The sequence below is a fragment of the Harmonia axyridis genome, chromosome 4 (genome assembly GCF_914767665.1).
Source record: "Harmonia axyridis chromosome 4, icHarAxyr1.1, whole genome shotgun sequence".
In the NCBI taxonomy this organism is placed as follows: Eukaryota; Metazoa; Arthropoda; class Insecta; order Coleoptera; family Coccinellidae; genus Harmonia; species Harmonia axyridis.
In genome coordinates, this window is record NC_059504.1 from 44,894,448 (window position 1) to 44,914,483 (window position 20,036).

At 33.6% G+C, this 20,036-nt stretch overlaps 2 protein-coding genes across 6 annotated transcripts in view; one reads left to right on the plus strand and one right to left on the minus strand.

Moving 5' to 3' along the window:
* The window catches only part of LOC123678808 (5'-AMP-activated protein kinase subunit gamma-2), a 140,919-nt gene extending 126,818 nt beyond the window's left edge, over positions 1 to 14,101 (plus strand). For both annotated transcript variants that reach the window (XM_045616038.1, XM_045616039.1), the window contains exons 9-13: positions 4,177 to 4,505; positions 11,820 to 12,023; positions 12,087 to 12,233; positions 12,343 to 12,480; positions 13,369 to 14,101. In XM_045616038.1, the coding sequence (XP_045471994.1) occupies positions 4,177 to 4,505; positions 11,820 to 12,023; positions 12,087 to 12,233; positions 12,343 to 12,480; positions 13,369 to 13,617 (1,067 nt within the window). In that variant the 3' untranslated portion in view covers positions 13,618 to 14,101. The remainder of the gene's footprint in view (positions 1 to 4,176; positions 4,506 to 11,819; positions 12,024 to 12,086; positions 12,234 to 12,342; positions 12,481 to 13,368) is intronic.
* A 2,104-nt stretch (positions 14,102 to 16,205) lies between these two features.
* On the minus strand, positions 16,206 to 19,844 carry LOC123677545 (UDP-glucosyltransferase 2-like). 4 transcript variants are annotated; one of them, XM_045614117.1, is made up of 7 exons: positions 19,702 to 19,844; positions 18,548 to 18,753; positions 17,802 to 18,221; positions 17,539 to 17,743; positions 17,260 to 17,485; positions 16,576 to 16,795; positions 16,206 to 16,503 (listed from the first exon to the last, which is right to left on the minus strand). In XM_045614117.1, the coding sequence occupies exons 2-7, from the start codon at positions 18,748 to 18,750 to the stop codon at positions 16,221 to 16,223; spliced, it is 1,557 nt and encodes a 518-aa protein (XP_045470073.1). In that variant the 5' UTR covers positions 18,751 to 18,753; positions 19,702 to 19,844; the 3' UTR covers positions 16,206 to 16,220. The 4 variants fall into 4 exon arrangements, with proteins under 4 accessions (XP_045470073.1, XP_045470074.1, XP_045470076.1 ...); XM_045614118.1 differs by having other exon boundaries at positions 19,698 to 19,793; XM_045614120.1 differs by having other exon boundaries at positions 19,539 to 19,718.
* Between the last annotated feature and the right edge of the window lie 192 nt (positions 19,845 to 20,036).

Consider the following 20,036-nt stretch of genomic DNA (forward strand, 5'->3'; position numbering starts at 1 on the left):
GTACTGGATTGAATTTGAAGTGAAGTCAACAAACATTAATTAGAAAGTAAAATTCGATAATCCCAACAACAACAATATTCATGAGGCGAACTTGTGAGGTGCGCGAGGAACTGACATAATTTTAGATATAACGTAAGAAGTTGGGCGTTCAGAAGCATCCTCAGAGACACGACATGAAGTTTTTTCTAACTTTGGTTTGATTGGCATTCGAGTTTGTTCGAAATTTGTATTTTCATTAAAATTAGTTCAGTAATAGATCTATAGGGTGTTTTTTTTTCGAGGTATATAACTTTAAGTTGGCATTACTGTTCAAGATGGCGACCGATTTAACAGCTGTCAAGTGATTTATTCTCAGTTTGGTTTGGCAATTCATCATGAATAGACTCACGCCTGAACAACGCTTGCAAATAGTGCAATTTTATTTCGAAACTAATGGTTCTGTGCGGAATACGTATCGCGCACTACGTCCATTTTATTTTGTTTAGCGATGAAGCGCACTTCTGGTTGAATGGCTACGTCAACAAACAAAACTGCCGCATTTGGAGTGAAGCTAATCCTCAAGTGTATGCCGAAACACGTTACATCCAGAAAAACTGACTGTTTGGTGCGCTTTATGGGCTGGTGGAATCATTGGTCCGTACCTCTTCAAAAACGATGATGGCCAGAACGTTACAGTCAATGGTGATCGGTATAGAGCCATGATTACTAACTTTTTCATTCCTGAATTGAACAACCATGATGTCCAGGAGCTGTGGTTCCAACAAGACGGCGCAACATGTCACACAGCTCGTGCCACAATCAATTTATTGAAAGACACGTTTGGTGACCGCCTAATTTTACGTTTTGGACCTGTGAATTGGCCTCCAAGATCTTGTGATTTAACACTGCTAGGCTACTTTCTGTGGGCTATGTAAAGTCATTGGTCTATGCGGATAAGCCACAAATCCTTGACCATTTGGAAGACAACATTCGCCATGTTATTGCCGATATACGGCCACAAATGTTGGAAAAAGTCATCGAAAATTGGACTACATCCGAGCCAGCCGTAGCGGTCATATGCCAGAAATCATATTTAAAATGTAATGCCACAATATTATCTTGCGGATACATAAAATTCATGTCAATCGAATAATTCATCGTTGTTTTATTGCAATTTAAAGTTCTATAGCTCTAAAAAAATCACCCTAAGCTAAGTTGATGAGAGCACTAGACTGGTGTCGCTCGAGGAGGTACTTTTTTCGGAATTAATAGAAAATTGTCTGTGAGCTACATATATCATAGTATTACAGTAAACGTTATAATCGGTTTTTTATCATCTGCACAGAAGTTCTAATTTACTCATCCCAGCCCGAATACCTATCCCAAATTTCATATAAATCTGATCGGCAGTAGGTGAGGAGGCACCAACTGATGGTGATATCCAGGAGTCAGGACATCATTTCTATTTCAGGAACTGAATTCGACTACACCCTTAGCTAATGTCGTTTAGGTGTAGAACCTGTCGGTGTCGAGTTACATTCCATTTCCAATTAGGCGAACCAAAATACTTCATATTTCCGCTCTCCTCTGCCATTACATTGGTTGCATTAGCGATTAAATCTTGAACTCAGGCCAGAAAAGATGCAAAATAAAATCGATCGATCGTGGCAGCATTATCATATGTGTAATATTTATTGGTGACTTTTTTGCCAAAAGTAATTTTTGTTTCGAGCATGCTACATACTACCTACATATTAGGCCAATTGAAAAGTACCCGATCTGATGCACATATGGCGGTGCTAGTATTAAATCCATATGATTTTTAGTTAGTACCAACCTTCAAACGATACGTGTCAAAATTTGACAGCAATCCGACCATTAGTTTGTGAGTGTAGCTACTTTTGTTATTTGAAAAAAGATGGAAAGAAAAAGGAATTTCGTATACTGATAAAATATTGCTTTTGAAGGAAAAATATACAGTTGAAGCAAACTCTTGGCTTGATGAAGAGTTTCCGGGGTCTGCACCAGGAAAATCAACCATCATTGATTGGTATGCTAAGTTTAAACGTGGTGTGAAATGAGCACCAAAGACGGCGAAAGCAGTGGACGCCCAAAAGAGGCTGTCACCGATGAAAAAATCAAAAAAGTTCACAAAATAATTTTGAATGACCGTACAGTGAAGTTGATCTAGATAGCAGGCATTGTGAAGATATCATCTGAACGTATACATCTTATCATTCACGAATATTTGTGAATGGGAAAGTTGTGTACAAAATGGGTGCCGCGCGAGCTCACAATCGATTAAAAGCAACAACGTGTTAATGATTCTGAGCAGTGTTTGAAGCCGTTTGAGTGCAATAAACCTGAATGTTTGCATCGATATGTGACAATGGATGAAACATGGCTCCATCATTTCACTCCGTAGTACAATCGACAGTCAGCTGAGTGGGCTGCACACGATGAACCGAATCCAAAGCGAGAAAAAATACAACAGTCAGCTGGCAAGGTTATGGTATCAGTATTCTGGGATGCGCAAGGTATAATATTCATTGATTACCTCCAAAAGAACCAGACCATCAATAGCGATTATTACATAGCGTTATTGGATCGATTAAAGGATGAAATCATTGAAAAACGGTCCCATTTGACGAAAAAAGGTGCTGTTTCATCAAGACAATGCGCCGTGTCACAAATCAATGAAAAAAAAGGCAAAATTGCATGAATTGGGCTTCGAATTGTTTCTGCATCCACCGTATTCGCCAGATCTGGCCCCCAGCGACTTCTTCTTGGTCTCAGACCTCAAAAGAATGCTCGCTGGAAAGAAATTTAGCGCCAATGAAGAAGTAATCACCGAAACTGAGGCCTATTTTGAAGCGAAAGACAAATCGTACTACAAAAATGGTATCGAAAAGTTGGAAGATCGCTATAATCGCTGTATCGCCCTCGAAGGCAACTATGTTGAATAATTAAATCGATTTTGCCAAAAAAAAATGTGTGTTACTATGGTAGACCGGAGACTCTTCAATTGGCCTGTTATTATATGTATAATATTTATTGATGACTTTTTTGCCAAAAGTAATTCTTGTTTTGGACACACTACTTACATACTATCTTGTTAAAAACGTTATGCTTGATAACGCAGAGGATTAGTTACAGTTAAGGTGATAAGCAAAAAAACACCTTCTCATAAACCAATAATGCAACCTCTGCCCAATTTACACAGTTGTCGATAATTTTCACGTTCTCTCATTCTAGACAAATATCGCATCCTCAAAACACAAATAAAAACAAAAGAATTGCAACCAAAAACAAAAGCGAAATTGACCTAATCTTTCAGGAAATATGCCAGATAGCAACAATTGAATTTTCCATGCCTACTAGATTATTTTGAATGAAATTTTAGTCAATCTTCAACTAGTTAAACATTTCTGGCAAGATTTGTCAACAATCCTTGATGTTTCTATTTTTATATCACAGAGAGACTTTCGAATTTTGTGCCGAAAAAACCACGATTTACTCTTATTTTTTCATTCAAAAAGTAAGAACCAAACGAAGATAAACGCAAAAATATTTTATACGAAATTTTTTAAATTGCCCTCTTCATATTATACAATTATGTGTAGGTAGTTCAGCGCATTCCATTAGAAATACTGTATGACATAATTCCTTTCATCACTGCACGAAGTTGATTGTCATGTTTATGTTCAAAGAAATCAGTGTCTAATTGAGATATCGTCGGTTGGACACAAATCCATCAATCAAGTGTCACTGAAGAATCAATGAGGTTGATGGAAAAACTATATTGGTCGAATGATGACCGATTTCGAGTGAGCAGGAAGTAAATTTAAGAACCATAGTTGAAAATATTTTCAAGGAATATCGGACGTAAGCTCGAACTTACTCCTCAATACTCAAGCGAAAGGTGTTAATCTCCCTTTACGGAGTTCAAGCGTGATTTGGCTTCCTTTATCATTGGTTGAAATTCAAACATTTTTATCCTCTTCCTCGTGATCACGTGACATGAGGCTCAATCTTTCTCTCTCTAATGTTGGAGTCAATGGAATATCTGTCACCTTTTAAAGAAAAAACTGCTATTATTTTTCTATGTAGCAAACGTCCTAGAATTTGTCCTCGACTCTTGTGGATCAAATTATTCTTTCAAAACTTCAAAAAATGTGAATCTATATTTGTTTACAGGTGTGAGAGCAGCTCCTCTTTGGGATAGCAAGAAACAAGAATTTGTCGGTATGCTGACCATCACAGACTTCATAAAAATCCTTAGGATGTACTACAAATCATCTAGTGTCACGATGGAGGAACTTGAAGAACACAAATTGGACACATGGAGGAGGGTGCTCCAAGATCAGAGGCCGCTAATACATATTGGGCCAGATGCGTCATTGTACGAGGCAATCAGAACCTTAATCCACAACAGAATCCACAGGTTGCCTGTGATTGATCCCGAAACAGGCAACGTACTGTATATACTTACACATAAGAGGATACTTAGATTCCTATTTTTGTATGTGAGTATATCTTCTCCAATACTATTTCGTGTATAAGTTTTTAATTTGTTTAATTTGCTTCGTTTATTGGTGTTTACATTCATGTACACTGAGAGAAATCCATATTTTTTTATTAATAAAGCACTTATTTGGAGGTTATTTATTCACAACTATTACAGCAATATTTATATTCATTAATAGTTAAATTATGTATTCAAAAAAGTTTATTAATAGAGAATAAAATATTTGTTTACAAGGTATTTGATAATATCGGATATAAATAATTTATATGAACTTACGTTATCTCCACAAATAACATAAATTCATTATCAACAAATTTTCAACTGGTAGTTAACGAACATTTGCTATTTATGAATAAACTCTTACAAGAATTCAATAATTTCTTCACTCAGAATATAGGATTTATTAATAATTAACAAACTAACATAATTCTAGCGATCCAATCTGTGGAAAAGTTTAAGGACACATCCCTCAAAGAGAAGCGCATCTCCTTGAAGGATCTGTCCTTGAACTTTTCCTTTGATTTGAATTTCCTTTTTAAACATAAAATCTGTGTTACTATGGGCTTATTGAACGCCGATAAGCACATCTGTACTGAATTTTGGGTTTAGATCGTTTGTACCTGCTTAGTTATTAGTGATGTTGACAGAACAGTGGTTAGAGGGAACAGATGTGATCATAATGACTAGGGTTCAAACCCGGATACCCATTAATATGAACTCTGAAATATTACCTAATTTGGCAAACGGTCCTTCTCAAACCCTAACAATAATAATAGAAACAACCAAAATAATTATCTAAGAAATACGTTAACCATTACTGAATTGAAATATATTTTTTCATTAAGCATGGATACATATTATATGTAAATAAGGTTTATTAATTATTACTCAATAATATATTTACCTCAACTATATTTATTTCCTTCAAATGGATATTTCTTCAGCATTATTAATATAAGTTATGCGTAAATAAATGAAGTGTAATAATAAATGATGATTATTGGTGGGATTTCAAATAAATTATTTATTTCCATGAAACTAATATTTGTTTGTCCATATATCCAATAAATGACTTATTAACTATAATGCGTTTTCGATGATATCAAATAAACACTTATCCCAGTGTATGAATCAATAACGATATGTATTTAGAAAAATGAACGAAATTCAATTATTACGTTATATGAAACCCTTCACCACAGGCGCTGTTGTTCATTAAAACTGTTTTAAATTGATTGACACTTGTTAAATTGATCCTGTAACCTCTTGTTAATTATTTCACACTTGCTAGTTCAAATTATTTAGTTAGTTCCTCCTTTGCCGTTTGAGAATATAACTAGATATTTCAGAAGACTCTGTTAAGTGATATGATTGAAGAATTATGTATGTAAAAATTATTCATATTCGAAATTTATTTTTTTATATTTCATAATACACTGATCAACAATTGCTAGGGATCACTTATGAACTTCTCTTCATTTGTATTTTTTTCAAGTTATCTCGTGAATATATGTACATTATATGTTCTCTAAGGAAAAAGTAAGATGTTTTGAGTTGATTATATTAAAGTCTTCCTCACTTCATCGGCTCTTGTTCACAAAATCGATTATTATCTGTAGGCTGTTACAGGTGGAGTGAAAAGCAATGTGGTATTTGTTATTAACTCTGTTTTTTTTCTCTCGTTCAAACACATAAGGTGACAATAATTGAATAAATGAGAACAATACGTTTGGCTCCTGTGCAACTGGACCAAATCATACGGTGGATACAGGAAGGTTTGTCCCAGCGAGAAGTGTCCCGGCGGTTGAATGTTTCGCAAAGTGTCGTGAGTCGGGCTTGGAATAGGTTCATCCAAAACGACTCAGTAGCTTATGTTCATGGGGGAGGTCGGCAGCGCAGTACAAGAGCTGCCCAAGATCGTCTTTTGATCCTCAATGCTAGGAGAAATCCCACTTACCCGGCGTCGCGGCTCAATAGATCACTGAGAGTTGCAACAGGAGTTCTAATTTCGAACCAGACTGTAAGACGACGACTACATGTTCGTGGTTTGAGAGCACGTAGGAGGGTACAACATCCCCGTTTGAATAGGGAACACCGGGTTCATCGACGGCAATGGGCTGAGGAGCACCGCAATTGGACACTTGAAGATTGGAGCCGATGTTTATTTACGGATGAGTCTAGATTTCGTTTGGTCAAGTCCGATGGACGTATTCTTGCTTGGAGGGAAAGAGGTCGAAGGTATGCAGAACAGTATATGGTACCCACAACAGCTTTTGGCGGAGGTTCTATATGTGTATGGGGAGACATTTGTTTGAACCAACGCACAGAGTTGGTTGTTCTGCAGAACACCACCATGACCAACCAGAGATATCCCGATATGATTATTGAACCCATAATTGTTCCGTTTGCGGCTGCCGTGGGCGAGAATTTCATTTTAATTGACGATAATGCCCGTCCACACCGTAGTCGTCTGGTTAATGAAGCGCTAGAAACTCATGCTATTGATAAGATGGACTGGCCAGCTCGCTCTCCAGACATGAATTGCATCGAACATGTCTGGTCTGAGATGTCTAGACAATTGTCAACCTTAGAACAACCGATCAATAACCTGGAGGACCTTTCTAACGCTTTACGGGATATTTGGACGAATTTGCCCCAAAATTTTATAAATCGTTTGATCGAAAGTATGCCTCGTAGGGTAGAATGCTTGAGACGAGCTCGTGGGGGACCAACTAGGTACTAGCTTAACCGAAACTTCAGCCTTCTTGTGGTTTCATCATAAAATTTTTATGTTATTCAAACACAGAATTTTGAGTGTTCCTAATAAAGTCTTTTTTTCTCTCCAACTTTCCATTTTTTCATTCTTTTCTCAAGTGAACTGTATTATCATTATTCAAGATGGCGGGCGAAGACGAACAGTTTGAAAGTGACTCTGTTAAATCTGGCAGAGAAAGTGAATTTAAATGCGTTCAATGCAGGAAAAAAGTAGTGGAACCGGTGGAGTGTTATAAGTGCTCTGAAATTTTCCACCCAAAATGCATGGATCAGGCCGCAGGTCAAAAATCCACAATTTGCAAACACGAAGAAGGAAACATCAGAAAACTCGCAAGAGAAATCAACGAACTTCGAAATGAAAAAGATATTCTGAGCATTGAGTTAACATACATCAAAGAGTTACTCAAGGAATCTCGAGAAAAAAATAGAATACTCATGGAAAATAATGCACTTCTGAAAAATCATACTGAAGATGTCGAAAAAACTGATAATATAATAAAGGTTAAAAATGTAAACAAAGAAAAAAGTGGACAATATAAAGATGATAACAAAAGTCAAAGTCAAGACACAAGGAATGAGAAAAATAATGAAATGTCATATGCCAAAAAGACGGTACACAGAATATTGGAACTACCCTCTCATAGAACTGATGCAGTTGATACGTCTAAAAGTCAAAAAGCTTATGTCAACGTAGAACGTCAAATCAGCATAAACAACAAACAAACGTCAGCACAGGATGGGGAATGGACAACGATTATACGCAATAAAAATAAACCTAGGAGTGAAGTAATATGCACAGGCTCAAAAAAAACGACAAACTCTATAATAAAGGGAGCAGCCAAACGGAAATGGATCTATGTTGGCAGGATTCAAGGCAAGGACATCACTGAAAAACAAATAAAAGATTATCTTGGAGAAATGAATCAAAATGAGGAAATAGAAGTGAAAAAGCTGAATACGCAAGGCAGCAATTCAGCTTTCAGTGTTGGGGTACAAACAGATGAGTTGTTCAAATCAATCTGTAGTCCGGAGATCTGGCCTGAGGGGGTCATAGTGAGAGAATTTTCCTTTCGGAATTTATTTCAAAAACCTGGAACAAGAAGGAGAGGGGCTGTTGCTTCCCAATTCAACTGAATACACTGATCCAATTTCTGTTTTTCACCAAAATGTTCAGTCTATAACCAATGTAATCGATAACATAGAAGATATGATTCAAACTTTGGATAACTTGAAAGCAATATGTGTAACTGAACATTGGAAAAGTTTTGAACAACTTCAGAACCATAACATCAAAGGTTTCCACATAGCCAGTGCCTTCTGTCGCAGCGAATTCAAACATGGAGGAAGTGCCATTTATTTAAAAAAAGGTATCAAATATCAAGAAAGAAAAGACATATTTAAACTTTCAATTGAGAAGATAATGGAAATTGCCTCAGTTGATATGAAGATAGGTACAAAAATTATCACTTTAATATCACTGTATACTACCCCAGGGGAAACAAAAAAATTCCTGAAAAAATTTGAAGAGCTTCTTCAGATGATATGCTGGGAAAACAAAACAGTAATTATTGCAGGCGATTTCAATATTAACCTCCTTGATAAATCCAATAAAAGTACAATCCAGTTCCTTGATTTACTTGATTCATACGGAATAAAAGCTAGCATCAACGAGCCAACAAGATCAACCTTATACAGTAAATCTTGCATAGACAATATTCTCATCAACCAACAAAACTTTACAGCAGAATTAATAAAAACAAATATTTCAGATCATGATACAGCCCAGATGATAACAATAAAGGAGCAGATACACCAAAGTCAGAAATACCAATATAAAAGAATTGTAACATCAAACCACTTGCAAAATTTAGCAGAAAGTCTGAAGCTCTTGGATTGGAATGTTTTATACAACATTCCAGATGAGTTGGTAGAGGAACAATGGAATACCTTCACAAATTTATTCAAAAACAAACTAGACCAGGCATGTCCAATGAGAAAGATGAAAGTTGCTACGAAAAAAACTCCAAAACCAAGAAGTGAGGAAATAATAAACTGTAAGACCAGACTCGACTTATTACATGTTTGTAAGACTTTTAATCATGCTTTCATGAAATCTTACAAGGAAGTTAAAAAAGAATATGACGAATTGTTGAGAAAAGAGAAAAGCAATAAATTTAAACAGCATATTCTAAACTCTGACAACAAAATGAAAACCCTTTGGAGAACAGTTGCAACAATTAAGAATAATTCTAGTAAAGAGATTCCTGCAAATCCCACTGAAATGGCACAAAAATTCAATCTGCATTTTGCAACAGCAGCTGAAGAGAAAATAAGTCACCAAAAAAATATACCATTTCAACATGACCTCGAAAGAAATGATAATAAATTTAATTTCCACCCAATAACAAAGGAAGAAACATTGAAATTAATAGGAAGGCTCAAGAATAAAAACAGTTCAGGAATAGATGATATTCCAATGAAAACTGTAAAATTCTGTATGGAAGAGATAGCAACTCCACTAACCTATCTCATTAATAATTCAATGAAATATGGTGTTTTTCCGGAACTTTTGAAGCAAGCCCTCATAAAGCCAATATATAAAAAAGGTGAAGAGAATAAACCCGAAAGCTATAGACCTATCAGCATACTTCCTACCTTCTCAAAAATTTTAGAGTTGGCCATCTGTGAACAACTAGTGACTTTTCTCATGCAGGAGAAAATCCTGAAATCATCACAACACGGATATGTGAAGGGGAAATCAACAACTACAGCCGCATTCGAATTCATTCAAAATGTACTTAATGGCTTGGAAGACTCCAAAGTAGTGATTGCCCTATTGCTGGATCTATCTAAGGCCTTCGACACTTTAACCCACGATTATTTATTGACAAAAATGGAATACTATGGAATAAGAGATACAGAAAAAGAATGGTTTAGATCTTACCTATCTAATCGTAAGCAAAGGGTCGCTATCGATGTAAATGGCACAAGAACTATATCTGAAGAAGCATGCATACAACTTGGTGTTCCACAAGGGAGTATCCTTGGTCCTATACTCTTTATCATCTTCATCAATGACTTATACAACAAAGTTGAACATCATATGATAAACTATGCCGATGATTTCAACTTAACGCTGAGTGCATCCAGTTTCCCCGAAATTTCAAATATTGTTCAAAGCACTTTAGAACAAACGATGCAATGGTTCCAATCCAACAGACTATGTATGAACGCAGAAAAAACATGTGCCATTCTTCTGAAGACTGCTCATTCTGGTTTTGTAACACCATCACAGATCAAACTCAATAACAATAAAGTCGTACTGCAAAATTCTGGACGCTTCCTGGGTCTCACAATAGATGAAAATTTAAACTGGAGCGAACATATATCATCGCTATGCACCAAGCTAGCTTCCATCTGCTACTCACTGGGTGTTTTAAGAAGATATTTAGACTTATCATCCATTAAGATAATCTATCAGGCTACATTTGAATCTAAACTAAGGTATGGAATTGTTTTTTATGGAAGTGGAAACACTATGGATCGTGTTCTGAAGATGCAGAAGAGAGCTGTTAGAACAATTATGCGAATGAAAAGTAGGGAATCATGCAGAGGAATATTTCGGAAAAATTGCCTGCTAACTGCAATTGCAGTTCACATACAAGAGTGCCTTATATTTGTATTCAAAAATAAAAACTACTTTCAGAGTAAAACTACAACAAGCTATAACACAAGGACAACAAAGTTGAAATATCCACAACATAGACTTACATTAACGGAAAAGGGACCAGAATATAGTTGTATTAGATATTACAATAAAATTATAGATTACACAGAAGAAACAACCACCCTCAAAAGATTTAAAAAGCAAATTTTCAAGCTTTTAATACAAATCGAACCATACACGGTGGAAGAGTTTTTGATGTATGATGTGGGGAGCTGGAACAGGACCTCTAATCAGTAGATGTTTGAAATATTTTTTTTTTTGACGCTATTTCATTTCAAGAAGTTATGTATCACATCTCTACTTTACTTGAAATAAAGCTTGTTATTATTATTATTATTATTATCAACTGAAAATACTCTGATATCTGACCAAATTTATAATCTTGGAGCGAATATTTCAGAAATAAATTTAGAACAAGTAAGTGATCCCTATCAATTGTTGAGCAGTGTATTTTGTTTCATGTGCTGAAGTAGATTCGAAATTTCTTTTCCATGATAAATTTATTTTCTTATAAAAATTACCAACATTCAGTCAATGTTTCAGTTAAGTTTTGAGAAAATATCATCTAAGAATAATTATAAGTGTTTAATATCTCTATTGATTTCACAACACTATTCAACTAATTATGGATTACTCCCTACGAATCTTCAACCAATCAGGAGGTCCCAGAAAATGACATTGTTGTGTTGCTATAATTTCAGGGCCATTTAAAAACGTTATTTCATTTGATTTTAAGGTTTTTTTCATCTAAATTTATTCCATGGCTCTATTTTTTCTGTTTTGTAATGTATATATATATTTTATTTTCAGATTAATGAGTTACCAAAACCAAGTTATATGAATAAGACTTTGAGGGAGCTGCGAATAGGTTCATATGATAATATAGAGACAGCTAGCGAAGACACCTCCATCATCCTAGCTTTGAAAAAATTCGTTGAGAGGCGAGTCTCTGCATTACCCATAGTTGATTCTGAAGGCAGACTAAAAGATATTTATGCCAAATTTGATGTGATAGTAAGTTGACACAACGCTTTGGCCACTTTAGGACAATTTATTAATTCCATCTATTTTATGCAGAATTTGGCAGCTGAAAAAACTTATAACGATTTAGATGTTTCTTTGAAGAAAGCAAATGAACATAGAAACGAATGGTTCGAAGGTGTACATAAATGTAAATTAGATGAAACCCTTTTCACGATAATGGAAAAAATCGTTAGAGCTGAAGTAAGTAAATTTAGATATTGTCCATTGAAATAAAAGGATCAGAATATGTTAAACAGTCCATTATCCAACGCAAAAGCACACAATTATTTATATGTCTCTTTTTTTTCAGGTACATAGATTAGTAGTTGTAGACGACGAGGATAAAGTTATTGGAATAATCTCCCTTTCAGATCTTCTTCTATATCTTGTTTTAAGACCATGCGGTGAAGATGATTCACCTGAAGGAATGTCTTCTGTAAGAGCACAGGTAAAAGAAAAAACTCAATTTCTCTAATTCTGTGGTTATTCCGTTCATTCTTCCACATCTTGTAGAACAAAATCGTGCGAGAATATATCAGAAACATACAGTTTTCATGGTTATATTTTATTATTCTATGTTGGTACTCCGAACTTTCCGCCACGGCTTTATCTGTCAATTCATCAATTTGCCTTAAAGAAATCAGTTCTGCCAACCAACATTTTTCAATGCAAAAATCACTAAATTATATTTATGGGAATATTTCATTAATTTCAATGAAAAAGCAATGAATTAGAGAAAATAATGTATAATACTCGTACAGAAGGCTCATTCTACCACTCGTTCATTCCAAAACTCGCCACTTCGTGGCTCGTTTTTGAATTTTGAACTCGTGGAAGAATATCAATGCCTTCTGCACTTGTATTATAAATAACTATTCTCTAATTCTGTAGTTCTTCCGTTCATTCTTCCACATCTTGTAGAACAAAATCGTGCGAGAATATATCAGAAACATACAGTTTTCATGGTTATATTTTATTATTCTATGTTGGTACTCCGAACTTTCCGCCACGGCTTTATCTGTCAATTCATCAATTTGCCTTAAAGAAATCAGTTCTGCCAACCAACATTTTTCAATGCAAAAATCACTAAATTATATTTATGGGAATATTTCATTAATTTCAATGAAAAAGCAATGAATTGGAGAAAATAATGTATAATACTCGTACAGAAGGCTCATTCTACCACTCGTTCATTCCAAAACTCGCCACTTCGTGGCTCGTTTTTGAATTTTGAACTCGTGGAAAAATATCAATGCCTTCTGCACTTGTATTATAAATAACTATTCTCACCACCTGTGTCATTGAAAACATTAAACCGACTATTTATTTGTTACAGGATGTTAAACTCGGTAAAAATCTATCTTCTGAAGAAGTCTCTCAAACTATTCCAGAAGAAGAGGAACAAGAAACTGAGAATACTCGTGAAAAGAAAGAAGAGACTGAGGCAGTTGCAACAGACGAATCTGTTGAACCAGAAAGAAGAAGCTCGGATAGTTTGCCCGATTCGCCCTCAATTGAAGCAGTCTCTTTGCCAACAGATAACTCCTTATTCAGAGAAGTAACAGTGAGAGGAGGAGGAGAATGACATCTATGTTTAACAACACAAAGGCCACCCTTTCTCCTTGTTAAGTGATTCGAAATGCGGGTGAACAAAAATACACTTCAAGTGGATTGTTTCTTTGTCTAACGATGGCTCAGGTTGATAAGTAGGTGTTTCTCACACCTTATGAGTTTTTCTGAAAGATACATTTTTTTAATATGTAGATAAGAATATGTGAAATTTTTATATACCATCCTGAGGGATGGAGGCCTTTGGGCATGCAAAACATCAGAAATTGATGGGAAAATTTGTACTTAAAGAAAGAGTTGTACCAAAGACTGTTTTGTCATAAGATTATAGGATGAAAGAAGCAATTCAATAACATGTGCTTTATTTATTTATATAATAATAATTATCACAACACTTGAATATTATTAAATCAAGATAATCAACCTACTTTAACTTGAGGAGATCATAATTTAGATAGATTGAAAGTGAAGTTATAGAAGTTAATAAATCTAAAGTCTTATTCAAGATTTTTCACTTACTATATTTAATGATGACCCAAGGAAAAATTTATATTTCAGATATTGAACAGAATTGGAAATAACAGCTTATTGCTAAGAAAATATTCAAAAATACTGCCTGGCTAATATTAAAAAACCAACTTTGTTAAAAGAAATTATCAAAGAATAATACTCAAAGACAGAAAAACACTAAAAATGATAAATATGAGAATATATGGCATCACTCTTATTAAATCCAAAGAGAGAATAGTTATTTATAATACAAATGCAAAATGCATAAATATTATTCCGAGGGTTCAAAATTCAAAAACTAGCCACAAAGTAAGCAAAATGAAAGAGTTTTTGAATGAGCCTTCTGTACAAGTAATATACGTTATTTTATCTAATCTACTGACTTTTTCTTGAAATTTAGGAATATTTCCATAATATTGTTTAGTGATTTTTGCATTGAAACATGTTGGTTGGCAGAACTGTTTTCTGTATCACAAATTTGACAGATAAAAGATAAATCCATGACAGAAGAAGAGTTTCGAGTATCACCATAAAAAAATGAAATATAAACATAAAATCTGTGTGAAACTGAGATATTCCTGCACGGTTTTGTTCTACAAGGTAAGCAGAAATACTTATATCAGCAAAGTTTCATTTACTTGGATTATTTCACATGTATTTTTGTTCAACATTAGTAGAGATGGTATTTCTGAATTTATCAAATATAAACTGGAAATTACTGCAAATTTTATCTTATGATTTGTTAGTTCCTCCTATTTCGTAGAATAGCTAAATCGTTGAAAACTAAAATAAAATGATGCCTTTCCCATAAAATCCAATAAAATTTTGAAATTCACAAATTAAAAATGATTTCATGCAAAAATGCTTTTAGAGAGTGAGTTAAAGCTGTTATGGGCAAAATAATTTATGTAATTTAACAGAAACTAGTACAAATGCATTTCAATAAAAAACAGAAAACTTGAGTACAAATAGTACCTATATTTCTCATACAAGTTTAATCAATCATTCATGTTATGAACAGTTTCAATAAATAGTGACTTTAGAAAGTAATTTACACATCGGCTGATAAATTGGTTCCAATTTTGAAAGTTACAGTACAACTGTGATGTCAAAATTTTTCATATACTAAATGGATTCTTTGAATTTTATTTCTGTCTTATAATGATATGGCTCTTCCATTCACTAAGCTACACTATTTAAATTTATCAACCAGTTTTTTCTGTTTTCTTCACCAGTTGAGATACCACAGTTAAAATGATCCATAAGAGTTATTTGATAAGAATTTTGCAAGCAGGTTGGTACCCAGTGTCCATCAGTAACGCAACAATTTTTGAAGAGCCTTTGGTGAAAAGGAATATGCATATTTTAATGATCTTCAATGGGATCTTTCATGGGCGACTCTTAAATGAATAGATATCTCTTCATTGGATTTCCTTGAAATGAGATAGCATTCCACTATATTTTTACGTTATATAATTTGAATTTCAATTTATGGAATCATGACTGTATGCGTCCCTTCGTAATAATCGTAATTTCGAAAATTCGGGATCTTTTGGATACAAAAATGATGAAAATAATTTAAACTGGTTATTTCTATGATGAACCATAGCAATTTTTAGTGATATTTTTGTAACCAGAAATAAAGCCGCGACTAGACGTTCATGGCCTACTTCGATGTCAATAATTCCTGAATGGACTGTATAAATATTGCTGCGCAGCCAAAACATTTTCGTTTCCAGTGACAGCTGTCCAGATAGCAGGCTATTCAAAATGAAGCCTCTTACTGGAAAACCCTTAGACACATTTCAAATTGTGTGTTTTATTTCAAATGGAATTCCTTGGTTTGTAGCTTTCATTTATGCTTCGTGTTGTAGGCCTAAGAGTATCAATGAAGTGTAACAACTGACTATTGTAGCAAATTTCATGCAAATAGTTCTTACAGTTTACAACGAAAGCTTGAAAGGAAAAAGGACAGATTTATTTTATTAAGTTTTTCTAATTCCACACCTCCCAAAATGTAAACTAATAATTAATTTTGTTTTTATCCTCAAACAAATTCATTTTTGAAAATAATGAACCAAAGTAAAACACCCATCACTTCATCTTCGTTTATTGTATTTTTTCTTTCTGACTAGAACTTTGTTTGATTTTGTTCCATATATATTTAAATAAAATAAAAAGGAACAATGAAATTAAAAAAACTGTTAATGTCACTAAACTGAGGACATCTATGAGGTAATATTGGTACCATTTCAAATAAATCGCTGGACTCTTCATATTAGGTGCTCCATTATGTTTTATCACATAATCGATCCAATACATGGCCGTTTCCATTGGTGATAATGGTCTGTCTTTGAACTGTTTCGATAACATTTTCGCATTTTGTGAATACCTAAAATGAAGTGGATTTCATATTTGCAAGTCCTAAGCAGTTGAACAAAAATTTATATTCTGGAAAATTCACCTGGGCTTGTCTATCAACTTTTTAACAACATCGCTGAATTTTTCTTTGGTTAATGACTCCAGTTCTAGGGTTTCAGCTACTCCTTTATCTACCATGTTTCGACAATTTTGGTACTGATCAGCAAAGAGGGGTATACATAACATTGGAACGCCACAATGAATTGCTTCTTGAGTTCCTAGAAGACCAGTATGCGTGATGAAGAAAAGTATGTTAGGATGACCTATAAAACACAACAAAACTCATATATGTTCAAACATTACAGCTGCTGAATATTAAATTTGAAAATGTACAAACCGGCAAAATTAGGGGATCGGAGAAAATCTCAATGAAATTTTTATTACATTTACGCTTTCAAGGATTTTTTTTGCGTTGTAGTTTGATTCTTTGGGATCAAAACTGTTCAGATGCCCTTCTCAGTTACTTTGTTTATTTCCATATACAGGGTGAACAAAAAAATTAAAAGTGAGCTTTCATTCAGAACATCCTGTGGAATGAATCATTGATAGGTGGAGAATGTTTATGAACAGTAATATGTTCCTCTTTTTAGTTATTGCGTATCTCAATTTTGAGACCAATAACAGCACTCTAAATGGTTTCAGTACACTGAAAAGATTTTATCTGTTCCCCTAAATTCGCCAGTAAGTATAGATTTTAAAATTGACAATATATTAAATGAATAATTACATAAAATATCTAACTGAGGCATCCAAGTTTGTACAAGTACATTAGCAGGTATAGCCACACTTTTTTCCATCTCAGTTCTATTCGCTTTCCATAAAACTTTGTGGTCTAATTCAGCAAAGGTATCCATGAAAGTTCTCAAAATTTCTTTTTCAAATGTCTCGGAAGCTGCCAAAGATCCAAGAGAAAAATAAATGAATTTTTTGTTTCCTATAAAATCATCCATTTTCTGGAAATATTACATTAAATTTGATATTTTAATTTACATGAGGATTCCCTCACCTTATCTAAGGGCTTGACATTTCTATCTATGTGTAAACCACCAACTTCAATGAAATTTGGAACTGCTGGTCTTGCCATATTCACAGTGAAATGGCTATTGAGAAGAAGAATACTAGTATTCGATACAATATCATTGATGCTAGGCATATCTTCACCAAAGAAATTTCTAGCTATTCTATCTTGTTCCTTGGTGTACCACCAATGACTATAAAATGGAATACCTATGAAAAACTCTTAACTATAGCAGTGCATGCTGATCTTACCCAATTTTTGTTTGAGCATAAGAAACTGTGTTCCAAAATCTATCATACAACGATTTGTCCGGTCTCAATCCTTGGAAGTAAACTGGAATATATGAAGGATTATCTGGATTTCCTATTCTATAACCACCCCATGGCAAATCCGAACTGGATATCAGTGACACAACTGGAACTTTAAATGTATGGGCAAATCCATAGTAACAATCACAAATGAAGATCTCAATTATGAGAAGATCGTATTTCTTCTTGGAATCTCTTAAATTTTTCACATTTTCCAATTCAAAACTATCTTTACATACCGGTATACCATGCAAATGAAACATAAATTTAACAGCGTAATTCACAGTAAACTTCCGTAGGTCTTTGATGCTAAACGGTGGCACATCTGGATGGTTTAGTTGTGGGAAATCAATGAAGTTTAAACTGAAATTAAGCCGAAGTTTTGAAGCATCTTAATTAGCTTGTTTTTCAGTCAATTTTCAGTATTGAGTGAAAAAATGTTTACAGACAATGTTGTCGACAGAAACTTGTGCTGCTTACTTTTGTAGAAGAAATGAAATCTTTTCATAGTAATCATATCTGAGACAAAACCCATATTATCATCAAAAAATGCAGTTTTAACCAAGGGAACCTCTATATATCAGGCAAAATTTTATATTTAATTTTTTGTAATATAGGTTTAAGTCTTTTCCATTAGGAGAAATCATATATAGGTATTTCTTTAAAAAATACAACTAAAATATATTTACCCAGTTATATTGGCTTCAGTCTTTGATGGAATTCCTCCTAAGATATCAACAGTATGTCCCCTGTTCACTAGTTCTTCCAGTAATTTGCGATACATGACATAGTGACTTTTTTGAACCATGGGAAGGATTGCCAAAATGTTTGCACATTTTATGTAAGCGATTTTGATCAAAAAGAGACTGACTATAAATTTGAAGTACCTCATGATCTATTGAATGAAATAGACTAATTAGATTTAACCTTAGGAGTAAATATACATACTTTTAAAGGCTCTATACGTTATCTAGTTGAGGTAAGTATATTGTCTGGTACGTACTTAACTAAATCTTATTAACACTAAGATATCATTTATTTAAATTATTGTAGATAAGTAGGGTTTCAATGTCATTTGCAAAAATTGTATTAATGTTACTCATATGGCAACATTCAACTTTGAGTGGATTTTTTAAATGAGAAAATGTTAAAAAACATATCTCCGAACTTGAGATTCCTATAAATTTTGAAATTCCATTAGTTCCAAATGAACCAAAAGTCTAAAGCTCTAAGCTGATTTTAATGCAACTGTGAAAACCAACATAAAATGTGTGCAGTAATAGTATAGTTTAGAATATGACTGTGTACAGAATGAAAAAAAATTATTTTGTTACATTCTTTTCTCATCGCCCACTCTAATTTTTTCATGAATTTATGGAATGTACACATGGGTTTCCACCCCTTCATTATAAATAGTAGAGATACTAATTTTTTATCCCTATATATAATTCATGGATTAGTAATGAGTAGATGTGGGGTTTTTGAGACTTTTTTTGCAGTACAAAATCAGTTTTCAAAATATATGTAATATACGAAAAAAATTAATTCTAGAAATTGAAAGATTTATAAAATATCGCTCCTTCAAGAAGAACAAAATATTCGTTTTTTTTTTTAATTTAATCCGATGACCTCACATAAGATCATCATGGAATCATATAGGTAACTTATCTTTGTTCTAACCTTTATTGATCTATTCCTAATAAAAGGAAATTCTACACATTCCACTTATATACACATTAAAAAATGTATTTCATTCATTTAATAATGAACTTTCAATTTTATTAGGATAAATTCAGAAAAGTATAGTTGCTATTCTAATTTTGTCTAAATTATATGTACCTACTATTTCTAAATTTTGACTGAAACAGGTTTTTACGATTGAGTAGGTGATTGTGAACGTTTATTGATGAGTAATTAATTATATAATATACTTATTGCCATGACCATGAAAATAAAATAAACAGAAAAATACACGTGACTAACGAGTAGTCAACAAACAATACTCAAACCACATATAACTGTAACAAGTGTTGCCTATAAAAAAATTCAAAAATAAATCAACAATATTATTTTTTACAAAACACTAACGAATTGATGTATAAAAATAGGGTACCATGACTAGTCAAAATTTCAAAAATCATCCTAAAATATAATTTTTTTTTAATCGTTGTAGGTTTT